The sequence below is a fragment of the Manis javanica genome, chromosome 8, assembly GCF_040802235.1.
Source record: "Manis javanica isolate MJ-LG chromosome 8, MJ_LKY, whole genome shotgun sequence".
Taxonomy (NCBI): Eukaryota; Metazoa; Chordata; class Mammalia; order Pholidota; family Manidae; genus Manis; species Manis javanica.
In genome coordinates this window covers 125,195,972-125,209,291 of record NC_133163.1, presented here as the reverse complement: position 1 = coordinate 125,209,291, position 13,320 = coordinate 125,195,972, and the positions used below count along the sequence as shown (strand labels likewise).

Below are 13,320 nucleotides of genomic sequence, written 5' to 3'. Positions count from 1 at the left end.
AGATAGATAGTTGAGACCCTTCACCACAATGGAGGTATGGCCCTTAGACTCTTGAAAAACAGTACAGAACAAGAAGTGTGTGGTAAGAAATGGTAATAATGGGGTATTGTTGAAATTGTGCGAAATCTCAAGGAGATATGGAATAAATAAGAATAACCTTGGAAATCTATTGTTATTGATACTGAACCAATATCAGTTGGTTATAGTTTTCAAATTTAGCCCATTTTTACATGTTTCATAGCACAGCACACTACTTATCACTGTAGAAGAATTATATTTTGACATGTTTTCACCTTAACAAAAAGGCTGGCTAAATGTTCATTTATCCATAATAAATACTTCGACATTTTTCTTGCATCCATCTTTTTTTGACAAAAATCAGTGTTTTAAAAATTTCTGACAGACAACTGGATAATAAGTAAACCTTGAAATACCAAATACAGTAGCTTGATGACAGAAAGTATGTTACTATTAAGAAAGAGCCTAAATAAACATAAGACCTAAAACAATAAAATTCTTAGAACAGAACAAATGCTTATGATACTGGGTTTGGCAATGATTTGATGCAAAAGACACAAGCAACAACAGCAAAAGAGAATAATTGGACTTCATAAAAATTTTGTGCATCAAAAGATACTACCAATAGCAAAAAGGCAACCCATAGAATGGAATAAACTATTTTGAAAATCATATATCTAATAAATTTCAGGAGTTTTGATTAATCCCTCAGCAATGAAAAAAATTCCAAAAATGGAGCAAGGGACTTGAATAGACATTTCTCTAAGAAGATATGAATGGTAAATAATCACATGAAAAGAAACAAAACATCACTAATCATTAGAGAAATGCAAATCAAAATGAGATACCACTTAATACCTATTAGAATGGCTACTATTAAAAAAAACAGTAAACAAGTGTTGAGGATGTGGAGAATTGGAACCCTTGTGGGAGTAAAATGGTACAGTCATGGTGGAAAATAGTAAGGCAGTTCCTCAAAAACTTATAAGTAGAATTAACATATGATCCAACAATTCCACTTTGGGGTAAATACCCAAAGAAATTGAAAGCAGGGTCTCAAAGAGAGATTGGTACCTCCATGTTCATAGCAGCACTGACTACAATAGCTAATATGGAGCAGCCCAGTGTCCACTGACGGGTGAATGGATAAACAAAAGGTGGTATATACATACAATGGAATATTCAGCTTTAAAAAGGAAGAAAATTATGACATATGCTACATGGATGAAACTTCAGGACATTATGGTAGGTGAAATAAACCAATGACAAAAAAATTCTGCATGATTCCACTCATGAGATGCTTAAAGTAAAAAAAAAATATAGACAGGAAATGGTGGTTATTGGACTGGGGAAAGGACAGAATAGGGAGCTATAGTTTATTATGTAATAGAGCATCACAGTTTCAGTTTTATAAGATCAAAAGAGTTACGGAAATGGATGGTGGTGTTGCTTGTACAACTGAACGTATTTAATACCACTAAACTGTACACTTAAAAATGGTTAAGATGGTAAGTTTTAAGTGTACTTTACCACAATAAAAAAAGCACCCCCTCCACCCCCCCTCCAAAACCAAGCCTCAAACACACATTTTAGTGCTTAGGCATCATCTCTTGCCATCAAGGGTTGCAGAAATAATCCTGCTGTCCCTAAAATGCACACCAGAATGAAAACCCACAGAAAAATACGATCGATCACCATGGCAACATACTTCCAGTCATCTTGAATCTGAAAAACATCATGAAAGAATAATGAAACACGAAGGAAAGGGCAGAGTGAACACATTTTCAACATTGAATATTTAATACTATGTTGCAGTGGCAGAAGCAGCAATTCTGTCACCAACATGCAAGAAAACCTTTCCTATTCATACAGTCTGAGGAAATGCACCATTCTTGTTTCTCTTCATGCACTAGAGAATTAAGTCTAAAATATCTGTCATGTTAAATCTGTTTTGCATCAGACACTACTTAACGTATACATAACCTATTTTTTTCTCAGCAGAATTCCAATTTATAGTTACTAAAGCCAGTTACTTATGCCTCTTGTGGGAGAACTCTGGGACTTTGTTAGAATAAATAATAGAATCCAACATAATTTACCAGAGTTTCAAAGTACTAATTATCAAGTTTTAGATAAATTGACTGTAGGAGCTGGATGCTTCCCACCTTCCTCACATCAATGGTGAACAACTTCAGTGAAGCAAAAAGAACTTGGAAGAAGTCAGAGCTAGGTGGGAGGTACAGAGAAGTACCCTGAGGGACGAGGTCATCTGGGAGAAAGAAAGCACCCTTGAAGGGTGCTGTAGCCTGTACTGTAGGCTCTTGGCCTTGTAGAGCCTGGCTTTGGGTCCCTCCTTCAAACATAATTCAGCAAGGGTGGCTGACACCCCCAGAAAAAGTGAGTTTACAGGCTCCAAATACACAACCTTCCCTATGTGAAAGAAAACTAATTTCCTGTTAACATCTGTTCCAGAAATGAAGTAAGCACATCAGGACAAACCTATTACCACTCTTCCACTGCCCCCTCCACAATGCCCAACTAACCAAGTATGTTCAATTGTAAGGTCAAAATATCAAGGAATTCTATACAATATAGAACAGGTTGAAAATGAGAAATAACTGCTGACAATAAATTAAAAGAAGAAAGAGCAATACTAATTGTATATAATATAGCTTCAAATTAGACTTGAAATAGGAAGGACACTTGCACGTTAATTGTACTCCTAGACAACTCAGAAAGCAAGGAAACCACAATTGAGAAAGAATGCATGACTCAACTGATTTTGAAAAAGTAATCACGTAAAAAAGCAGCATGTGATTTAGTAATTCAGTGCACTGAAATAGGATTCTATTTCATCATGAGCTGGAGCAAATGTGTCCTCTTGATGACACAAGTCACAGGTAAAATAGAATTATAATCCCATATTTGCCACAAGGTACTTTATTTGAATTCCCAAGACTTTGGTTTATAAGTGCTTCAAATACACAGTAGCCTCTGTGAGTCCTACCCACTGCCTACCAGGGAAACATCCTAAAGATCTAGGACACAGGGGAACACAGAGATCTGGAGACAGTCTTTGATTATAATCCCAGCTTCGCTGATATGTGACTTCATTTAGCTTGTGTCCTCATCTGTAAAATGGGCATAAGAACAGTACTACCCCAGAGGGTTGTTAGAAGGATTAAGTGAAATGATGCACCTGGCATGGTGCTTAATAATACCTACTGATGTCAATGCTAACTGAACAAATCAGCGTTATCCACGCATGACTCCTTCTGGCGGCAATTCACATGGGTCAGCCTAGGGGAAAAACATGGGATTTGGGTCTTACATATGAGTACAAATACTACCTCAAAATTGGGAGAAATTGACTTCATGTCTAAGGCTTAGTCTGTAAGGCACAATGGTATTGGCAATTGTCTGGAAACCTTAGACCCAATGATCAGTAACAGGTAGATTTGTATTAGGCAAAGTGGTGAACTAGCCCGAGCTTCTGGCTCCCTCTCCCAGTCCAACCCTTAAGAATGTCCGGGAATCAGGAGGAAAATGTGCTTAAGGACAGAACCTGGGAAGGTGTGGCCTGGTGAGTGTGAGTGTGCCATTGGCTTTTGGTATAGGGCAAGGAACTGGGGAGAGCTTTGAGGTTGTGCTTTGCCCTCCCTTAACACCTTGTCTCTTTTCAGCCTGCCCACTCCAGCCCAGAAATTCAAGTGGGGGTAACTTGTGAGTGAAGGAGAATGGAAGGTGCCCATTGACTGTAGGAGCTGGACGCTTCCCACCTTCCTCACATCAATGGTGAACAACTTCAGTGAAGCAAAAAGAACTTGGAAGAAGTCAGAGCTAGGTGGGAGGTACAGAGAAGTACCCTGAGGGACAAGGTCATCTGGGAGAAAGAAAGCACCCTTGAAGGGTGCTGTAGCCTGTACTGTAGGCTCTTGGCCTTGTAGAGCCTGGCTTTGGGTCCCTCCTTCAAACATAATTCAGCAAGGGTGGCTGACACCCCCAGAAAAAGTGAGTTTACAGGCTCCAAATACACAACCTTCCCTATGTGAAAGAAAATTTTTGGATCGGAGAGATTAAGGATTTAAACTAAACATGGTATCTTCAGATAAGAGTGAGTATTAGAAACATGAAGAAGGAATAAGCAGCACTATAGAACCAAGTAGAATACAATTGTGAAAAACAAGTTGTAGTAAAGAACACAAGAGATAAGATAACTAGCAAGAGTGGAGACAGCATAGGAAAGCAGCAATGAAGTGGCAGGTAAGAGTGAGGAATTCATCCAGCAGACAGTAGAAAGGAATGAAAAGGTGGGAAAGTAAAAGGAAAGCTCAGAGATGTAGAGGCTGGAAGTAGATGTGTCCAGGTCTGTACAACAGGAGTTCAGGGAAAGGGAAGTGCAAAGGGCGAGGAGAAAAACCTTTACAGAAATAACCTTGACTTCCCCAGAACTAAAGAAAGATGGAAAACCTCAGAATGAAATGGCTTATAAGAATGACAGATTAGGAGAGACACACAGTGACACATTGTGTTTGATGTCATTAGATTTCTCTACAAATACAATATTCTAATAGCTCTCAGGCAGAACTGATGACTCACAAAGGAACAACACTCAACTTAAAATTTTTCAGAAGTGACACTGAAGCAAAAGGCCCATGGAATATTATTATTTTATTTCATTTATATTTTGGTATCACTAATGTACAATTACATCAGCAAAATTATGGTTACTAGACTCCCCCTATTATCAAGTCCCTACCACATACCCCATTAGTCACTGTACATCAGCATAGTAACATGCTATAGAGTCACTGCTTCTCTGTGCTATACTGCCTTCCCTGTGTCCTTCCCTACACTATGTGTGCTAAGTGTAATGCCCCCTTTTCCCCATTATCCCTCCCTTCCCACCCATTCTCTCCAGTCCCTTTCCCTTTGGTAATTCTTATTTCATTCTTGGGTTTTGTGAGTCTGCAGCTGTTTTGTTCCTTCAGTTTTTTCATTCTTATACTCCACAGATGAATGAAATAATTTGATACTTGTCTTTCTCTGCCTGGCTTATTTCACTGAGCATAAGTACCCTCTAGCTCCATCCATGTGTTGCAAATGGTATGATTTCCTTTCTTCTTATGGCTGAATAATATTCCAATGTGTATATGTACCACATCTTTTTTATCCATTCATCTACTGATGGACACTTAAGTTGCTTCCATTTCTTGGCTATTGTAAATAGTGCAGCAATAAACATGGGAGTGCATATGTCTTTTTCAAATGTCTCCTACATTCTTAGGGTAAATTCCTAGGAGTGGAATTCCTGGGTCAAATGGTATTTCTATTTTTAGTTTTTTGAGGAATCTCCATACTGCTTTCCACAATGGTTGAACTGCATTCCCACCAGCAGTGAAGAAGGGTTCCCCTTTCTTCCATCCTTGCCAACATTTGTTCTTGTTTGTCTTTTGGATGGTGGCGATCCTTACTGGTGTGAGGTGATATCTCATTGTGGTTTTAATTTGCATTTCTCTGATGATAAGCGATGTGAAGCATCTTTTCATGTGCCTGATGGCCATCTGAATTTCTTCTTTGTATAAGTATCTGTTCAGCTCCTCTTCCCATTTTTTAATTGGATTATTTGCTTTTCATTTGTTGAGGTGCATGAGCTCCTTATATAATTTGGATGTCAACCCCTTATCACATATGTCATTTATGGATATATTCTCCCATACTGTAGGATGCCTTCTTGTTCTGCTGATGGTGTCCTTTGCTGTACAGAAGCTTTTTAGTTTGATAGTCCCACTTGTTCATTTTTGCTTTTGTTTCTCTTGCCGAGGGAGATATGTTTATGAAGAAGTCGCTCATGTTTATGTCCAAGAGATTTTTGCCAATGTTTTTTTCTAAGAGTTTTATGGTTTCATGCCTTACATTCAGGTCTTTGATCCATTTTGAGTTTAATTTTGTGTATGGGGTTAGACAATAATTCAATTTCTTTCTCTTGCATGTAGCTGTCCAGTTTTGCCGACACCAGGTGTTGAAGAGGCTGTCATTTCCCCATTGTATATCCATTGGCTCCTTTATTGTATATTAATTGACCATATATACATGGGTTTATATCTGGGTTCTCTAGTCTGGTCCATTGGTCTGTGGGTCTGTTTTTGTGCCAGTACCAAATTGTCTTGATTACTGTGGCTTGTAGTAGAGCTTGAAGTCAGGGATTATAATTCCCCCTGCTTTATTCTTCCTTCTCAGGATTGTTTTGGATATTTGAGGTCTTTTGTGGTTCCATATGAATTTTAGAATGTTTTGCTCTAGTTCATTGAAGAATGCTGTTGATATTTTGATAGGAATTGCATTGAGTCTGTAGATTTTGTTTTAGGCAGGATGGCCATTTTGACAATATTAATTCTTCCTATCCATGAACATGGTATGTGTTTCCATTTCTTGGTATATTCTTCAATTTCTCTCATGGGTGTCTTGGAGTTTTCAGAGTATAGGTCTTTCACTTCCTTAGTTAGGTTTATTCCTAGGTATTTTATTCTTTTTGATGTAATTGTGAATGGAATTGTTTTCCTGATTTCTCTTTCTGCTATTCATTTGAGTGTATAGGAATGCAACTGATTTCTGTGTATTAATTTTGTATCCCGCAACTTTGCTGAATTTAGATATTAGAGCTAGTCGTTTTGGAATGGATTCATTAGGGATTTTTATGTACAAAGCATGTCATCTGCAAACAGGGACAGTTTGACTTCTTCCTTGGCAATCTGGATGCCTTCTATTTCTTTGTGTTGTCTGGTTGCTGTGGCTAGGACCTGCAGGACTATGTTGAGTAACAGTGGGGAGAGCAGGCTTCCTTGTCTTGTTCCTGATCTTAAAGGAAAAGCTTTCAGCTTCTATCTGTTAAGTATAATGTTGGCTGTGGGTTTTTCATATCTGGCCTTTATTATGTTGAGGTACTTGCCCTCTGTACCCATTTTGTTGAGAGTTTTTATCATGAATGGATGTTGGATTTTGTCAAATGCTTCAGCATATATGGAGATAATCATGTAGTTTTTGTTCTTTTTGTTGATGTGGTGGATGATGGTGGATTTTCGAATGTTGTACTGTTCTTGCATCCCTGGGATGAATCCCACTTGATCATGATGGATGATCTTTTTGATGTATTTTTGAATTTGGTTTACTAATATTTGAGTATCTTTGCATCTATGTTCATCAGGGATATTGGTCTGTAATTTTCCTTTTTTGTGGTGTCTTTGCCTGGTTTTGGTGTAAGAGTGATGCTGGCCTCATAGAATGCATTTGGAAGTATTTCCTCCTACTCTTTGGAAAACTTTAAGGTAGATGGGTATTAAGTCTTCCCTAAATGTTTGATAAAATTCAGCAGTGAAACCATCTGGTACATGCTTTTTGTTCTTAGGTAGTTTTATGAGTACTAATTCAATTTCCTTGCTGGTAATTGGTCTGTTCAGATTTTCTATTTTATCCTGGGTCAGCCTTGGAAAGTTGTATTTTTCTAGAAACTTGTCCATTTCTTCTAAGTTATCCAATTTGTTACCATATAATTTTTCATAGTATTCTCTTGTAATTCTCTGTATTTCTGTGGTGTCCGTAGTGATTTTTCCTTTCTCATTTCTGATTCTGTTTATGTGTATAGACTCTCTTTTTTTCTTGATAAGCCTGGATAGGGGTTTATCTATTTTGTTTATTTCCTCAAAGAACCAGTTCCTGCTTTCATTGATTTTTTTCTATTGTTTTATTCTTCTCTATTTTATTTGTTTATGCTTTAATCTTTATTATGTCCCTCCTTCTACTGACTTTGGGCCTCATTTGTTCTTCCTTTTCCAGTTTGGTTAATTGTGAGTTTAGACTGTTCATTTGGGATTGTTCTTCTTTCTGGGGCAGGCCTGTATTGCAATGTACTCCCCTCTTAGCATGACCTTTGCTGCGGTCCACAGATTTTGCAGTGTTGAATTATTGTTGTCATTTGTCTCCATATATTGCTTGATCTGTTTTTATTTGGTCATTGATCCATTGATTGTTTAGGAGCATGTTATTAAGCCTCCATGTGTTTGTGGGCTTTTTCATTTTCTTTGTGGAATTTGTCTCTACTTTCCTACGTTTGTGATCTGAGAAGCTGGTTGGTACAATTTCAATCATTTTGAATTTACTGAGGCTCTTTTTGTGACCTAGTATATGAACTATTCTTGAAAATGTTCCCTGTGCTCTTGAGAAGAATGTGTATCCTGTTGCTTTTGGATGGAGTGTTCTGTAGATGTTCGTTAGGTCCATCTCTTTTAATGTGTTGTTCAGTGCCTCTGTCTCTTTACTTATTTTCTGTCTGGTTGATCTGTCCTTTTGAGTGAGTGGTGTGTTGAAGTCTCCTAAAATGAATGCATTGCATTCTATTTCCCCCTTTAATTCTGTTAGTATTTGTTTCTCATATGTAGGTGATCCTGTGTTGGGTGCATAGATATTTATAATAGTTATATCCTCTTGTTGGACTGACCCCTTTATCACTACTAATTTCCTTCTTTGTCTCTTGTTACTTTCTTTGTTTTGAAGTCTATATTGTCTGATACAAGTACTGCAACTCCTGCTGTTTTCTCCCTACTAGTTGTATGAAATACCTTTTTCCATCCCTTTACTTTCAGTCTTTGTATGTCTTTGGATTTGAAGTGAGTCTCTTGTAGGCAGCATATATTTGGGTCTTGTTTTTTCATCCATTCAGCGACTCTATGTCTTTTGAATGGTGCATTCAGACCATTTACATTTAGGGTGATTATTGATAGGTATGTACTTATTGCCATTGCTGGCTTTAGATTCATGGTTACCAAAGGTTCAAGGGTAATTCCCTTACTATGTAACAGTATAATTTAACTCACTTATTATGCTATTACAAACACAACCTAAAGGTTCTTTTTTTTCCCTTCCTCCTCCATTCTTTAGATGTTAGGTATCATATTCTGTACTCTTTATCTATCCCTTGGGTGACATCTATTTAGCCTTAGGAATACTTCCATCTATAGAAGTCCCTCCAAAATGCACTGTAGAGGTGGTTTGTGGGAGGTAAATTCTCTCAGCTTTTGCTTATTTGAAAATTGTTTAATCCGTCCTTCAAATTTAAATGATAACCTTGCCAGGTGGAGTATTCTTGGTTTGAGGCCCTTCTGCTTCACTTCATTAAATATATCATGCCACTTTGTTCTGGCCTGTAAGGTTTCTGTTGAGAAATCTGATGAGAGCCTGATGGGTTTTCCTTTGTATTTGAAGTTTTTTTCTCTAGCTGCTTTTAAAAGTCTGTCTTTGTCCTTGATCTTTGCCATTTTAATTATTATATGTATTGATGTTGTCTTCCTTGTGTTGGGAGATTTGTGCACCTCCATGGCTTCAGAGACTATCTCCTTCCCCAGATTGGGGAAGTTTTCAGCAATTACCTCCTCAATGACAGTTTCTATCCCTTTTTCTGTCTCTTCTTTTTCTGGTACCCCTATAATGTGAATATTGTTCTGTTTGGATTGGTCATACAGTTCTCTCAATATTCTTTCATTCTTAGGCATCCTTTTTTCTCTCTGTGACTCAGCATCTTTGTATTCCTCTTCTCTAATGATGTCTATTCCATTTACCATCTGTTCTACATCTAATCTGCTTTTAAATCTCTCCATGGTATGTTTCATTTCAGATATGGAATGTCTTAATGATTGAATCTGTGTCTTAATTTCATTCCTGAGTTCTTGAATATTTTTCTGTACTTTCATGAGCATGTTTATGATTTTATTTTGAACTCTCTTTCAGGAAGATTGGTGAGTTCAGTTTCATTTGGCCCTGTTTCTGGGGTTTTGTGGGATTTTGGTCTGGACTAGGTTCCTTTGACATTTCATATTTCTATGTTTCATTCTCTAGTGCCCAGAAGCTCTAGTCTCTGGAGCTGCTCAGCCCATAGGGTGTGGTTGGGGGTCATAGGGGAGCAGCGCTGGTGCCTGGTGGGAGGAAAGAGCTGTTTCCTGATTCCCGTCTGCAGTGCCGTCTCCGGTATCAGAGCCAGTGGGCCGAGCACACAGATGTAACCCTGTGCTTTGTGTCTCTAGCTGTTGTAGGCGGGGCCTACCTCTGGCTGGCCTGATGCCAGCATAGTGACTGCCTGTTTCTGAGCCCGTGCTGGCAGCCCAGAGGAAGGTGTAGCAGGCATGTGTCACAGTCGGTGGCCTCAGAGCTGAGCAGCCATCCAGGGGGATGGAGCACCTGAAGCTCCTCAAAATTCCCAACCTGCTGGGCAGAGCACACCCTGACAACCTTTTCCACCTATCCCTTCTCCCTTTCAGAAGCTCCCTGCAAACCCTGCCCCTTCAGTAGCCCTCTCACTGCTAGGAAGCCTCTCAGACCGCCTGCCTTTCCTTTGTCCCAGAGAAGCCAGATGTGGATCCCCATTCTTCACAAATGGCCAGAATCTGTCTCTCAAGCACTCCGCCTGTTCCAGCTCTCCAAGCTCACCAACTGCCAGAGTACCACACAGTGTAGCTTTGTGTTCCTAAGCAGCCCTCCAGGGCTGGGTGTTCAGCCTTTCTAGGCTTCCACCCCCCTCCCTGCTCCATTTCCCTTCCTCCCACCAGTGAGCTGGGGTTCAGGAAGGGCTTAGGTCCCACCAGATAAAGGCTTTGGTACATTACCCTGTTTCGTGAGGTCTGCTCTGTTTGTGAGGTCTGTATTTAGTCTGTTGCAGCCTTCTTTCCTGTTGCTATTTTAGAGTTAGTTATATTAACTATATTTTTGTACTATATACAGTTTTGGGAGAAACTTTCCTCTGTCTCACCTCTCATGCTGCCATCTTGAAACCCCTCCATGGAGTATTATTTTTAAGTATTTAAGGCAAGAACGTCAACCCTAGAATTTTGCATCCAGCTAAACTCTCAAAAGTTGAGGGCACAATACATTTTTAAGCCTATAAAGTTCAGAAGGTTTGCCAACAAGGACTCCTGATGAGGCATAGTAATATGAAGAGAAATGAATTAACGTGGACACCGTAAAATACATGTGAGGGGTGAGTAAATAATTTAGTGAAGTTGATGGAAGACAAAAAAGGAATGGTAAGAAAATCATAAAGTATATTAATAAAAATTCAGAACTAAAGCTCTAATAACACCTGGTGTATCCAGGGCTGCGAGGAAGACCAGAGGGGAAGGACAATGGGGTAAAGAGCAGGTACAGATACTGAGGAACATAAGAGATTGATAGACATGGAAATAACATGACTTTCAACAAGCAGAAAATGCACATTCAGAAGTAAGGCAAAAAGAATAGTAAATGGAAAACATGAGATAAGATGGCAGAAACTTAGCCCTGATGAAACAGTAATTACAACAAATGTAAATTTATAAATCAGTGATCAAAAGTCAGGTTCTGGAATGAATGAAATATATAGAGATATATGTACACACATACAGATATATACAGATACATATAGATCTAGCTATATATATCTATCTCAACCAAATAGAAAATAAGCTGCCTTAGAATTACCAGCTGAAAACATCATGGCTGTGATCTTGCACACTTACAAGATCTAGAGACCAACTCATCCAGTGGAACCAAGCACAGAATAATCAGCTGTCAAAACCACCAACAAAGATGGGACCCATTTCTATGGGACCATAGGTTCCCTAACTAGTTCCTAGTAGTTAACCCAATCCTATTCCTGTGAACTTATTAATACCAATCAAACTCCTTATTAATAAGACCAAGTATGAGCAAGTGGGTGTTACCAACATGAACAATTTGTAAAAGAGAGCAGCCAGTGCAGGCCGAACACTACAACATTGCTGTGCCTTTAGGACTTGGTGTGTCCTGGGACGGTCATTCACAGGTTCTCAACACCCTGAGGAGATGGCTCTAGGAAAACTCACTCTATTCAGTCTAGGATCCTAGGCACCAGAGACATTTAAAAACAGCCAAGTTGGACCAGAAATTTAGGAAGTTAAAATATCTCTGGAGAACTGTGTAACTGTGCCAGTCACATAATAAGAGGGAAAGCAGGAATCCTTCAGAACAGCCCAACTCTCTCCTCAGAGCACTGAGTAGGCATCTCTGTGCTGACGCTTGCCACACTTTCATAAACAGGTTGTAATCTTTTGGCGTGTGGGCCAGACTTCTGCTTTCTCCGGAAAACCTGGAGGACCTAACAATACTGGGCCCACATTCCTCCATGGTAACAGATGGCTAGAGGTAAGCAGTGGCTGCCCCTTGAGATGAACCATGTTTCATAGTTGGCCACTATGAAATAGCCTGATTCAGGCTATTTCACTAATTTACCTTCCTAGCATTTCAGTTGTGACTTCCCTTTCAGTAACAATTTTTAAAATGTCCCTCCATCACATGTCTTAGACCCTTGTGAAACTCTTAACAACTTGTTAAGTACCTAGTAAATAATTTTTGGAACCAAGATAATTTCTAATAGTCTGACAAAGGCTTGAGCATGGATATGTAGATCTCAAGCTTTAGTAAAATGAGGCATGCCAATAGCTGCTCAGGTGGGTGGGGATGATGAGATAGGACAGCTGTTACTGACTCCCTCCTGTTCCATCTATTTTAATATGCCACTCACAGCTGAATAAAACAGGCCCCAGACACTCCCTATCAACATGAATTATTTATAGGGCATCAGGAGCTGAAATTATCTGTTAATTAGCTCTTTGCTAATAAGCAACAAACCAGAGCTAATTAATTTTGAAGCAGAGCTTCCTATAAGATTACTGAACATGATTCTGGTAACCTTAGTAAATAGAGGGTCAGCGAGAAGCCAGACACTAATTTCTAGTGTTAAAACTTCCCTATTCTTAATACCTACCACTAGTTCTAGCACAAGATTTTTTGAGGAAATAGAAATTCACCCAATTAAAAAAAATGAGCAAAAGAGATTGCACAGATACATCACAAAAGAAGATATCCAAGTAGCAAATAAGCATATGAAAAAGAGCCCTAAATCATTACTCACAGGGAAATGCTAATTAGAGTAGCAATTATATACCACTTCACACATATTTGGGAGCATGAGCAGTAACCAGAACTCAAACATTTCCAGGTGGAGTGTCAACTGGTCCAAACACTTTGGTAGCCTTACAGTATCTACTAAAGTTCTAATGATTCAGTGATTCCATTCTTAGGTATATATCAAAGAGAAATGGTGCATATGTTCACCAAAAGACATATATAAGAATATTTATAGCAGCTTTATTCAGAATAGTCACAAACTAGAAACAACCAAATGTCCAAAGTCTGTAGAGTAAGCAGAAAGCAGATAGTCACATTGTGAAATATTACACA

The 13,320-nt window shown here is 38.8% G+C and overlaps 1 protein-coding gene across 2 annotated transcripts in view; it reads right to left on the bottom strand.

Annotated features, from left to right (window-relative positions):
- Nucleotides 1-254: 254 nt before the first annotated feature.
- CHRNA3 (cholinergic receptor nicotinic alpha 3 subunit) overlaps nt 255-13,320 on the bottom strand; it is a 35,595-nt gene continuing 22,529 nt past the window's right edge. For both annotated transcript variants that reach the window (XM_073212241.1, XM_037010216.2), the window contains one exon: nt 255-1,743. In XM_073212241.1, the coding sequence (XP_073068342.1) occupies nt 1,615-1,743 (129 nt within the window). In that variant the 3' untranslated portion in view covers nt 255-1,614. The remainder of the gene's footprint in view (nt 1,744-13,320) is intronic.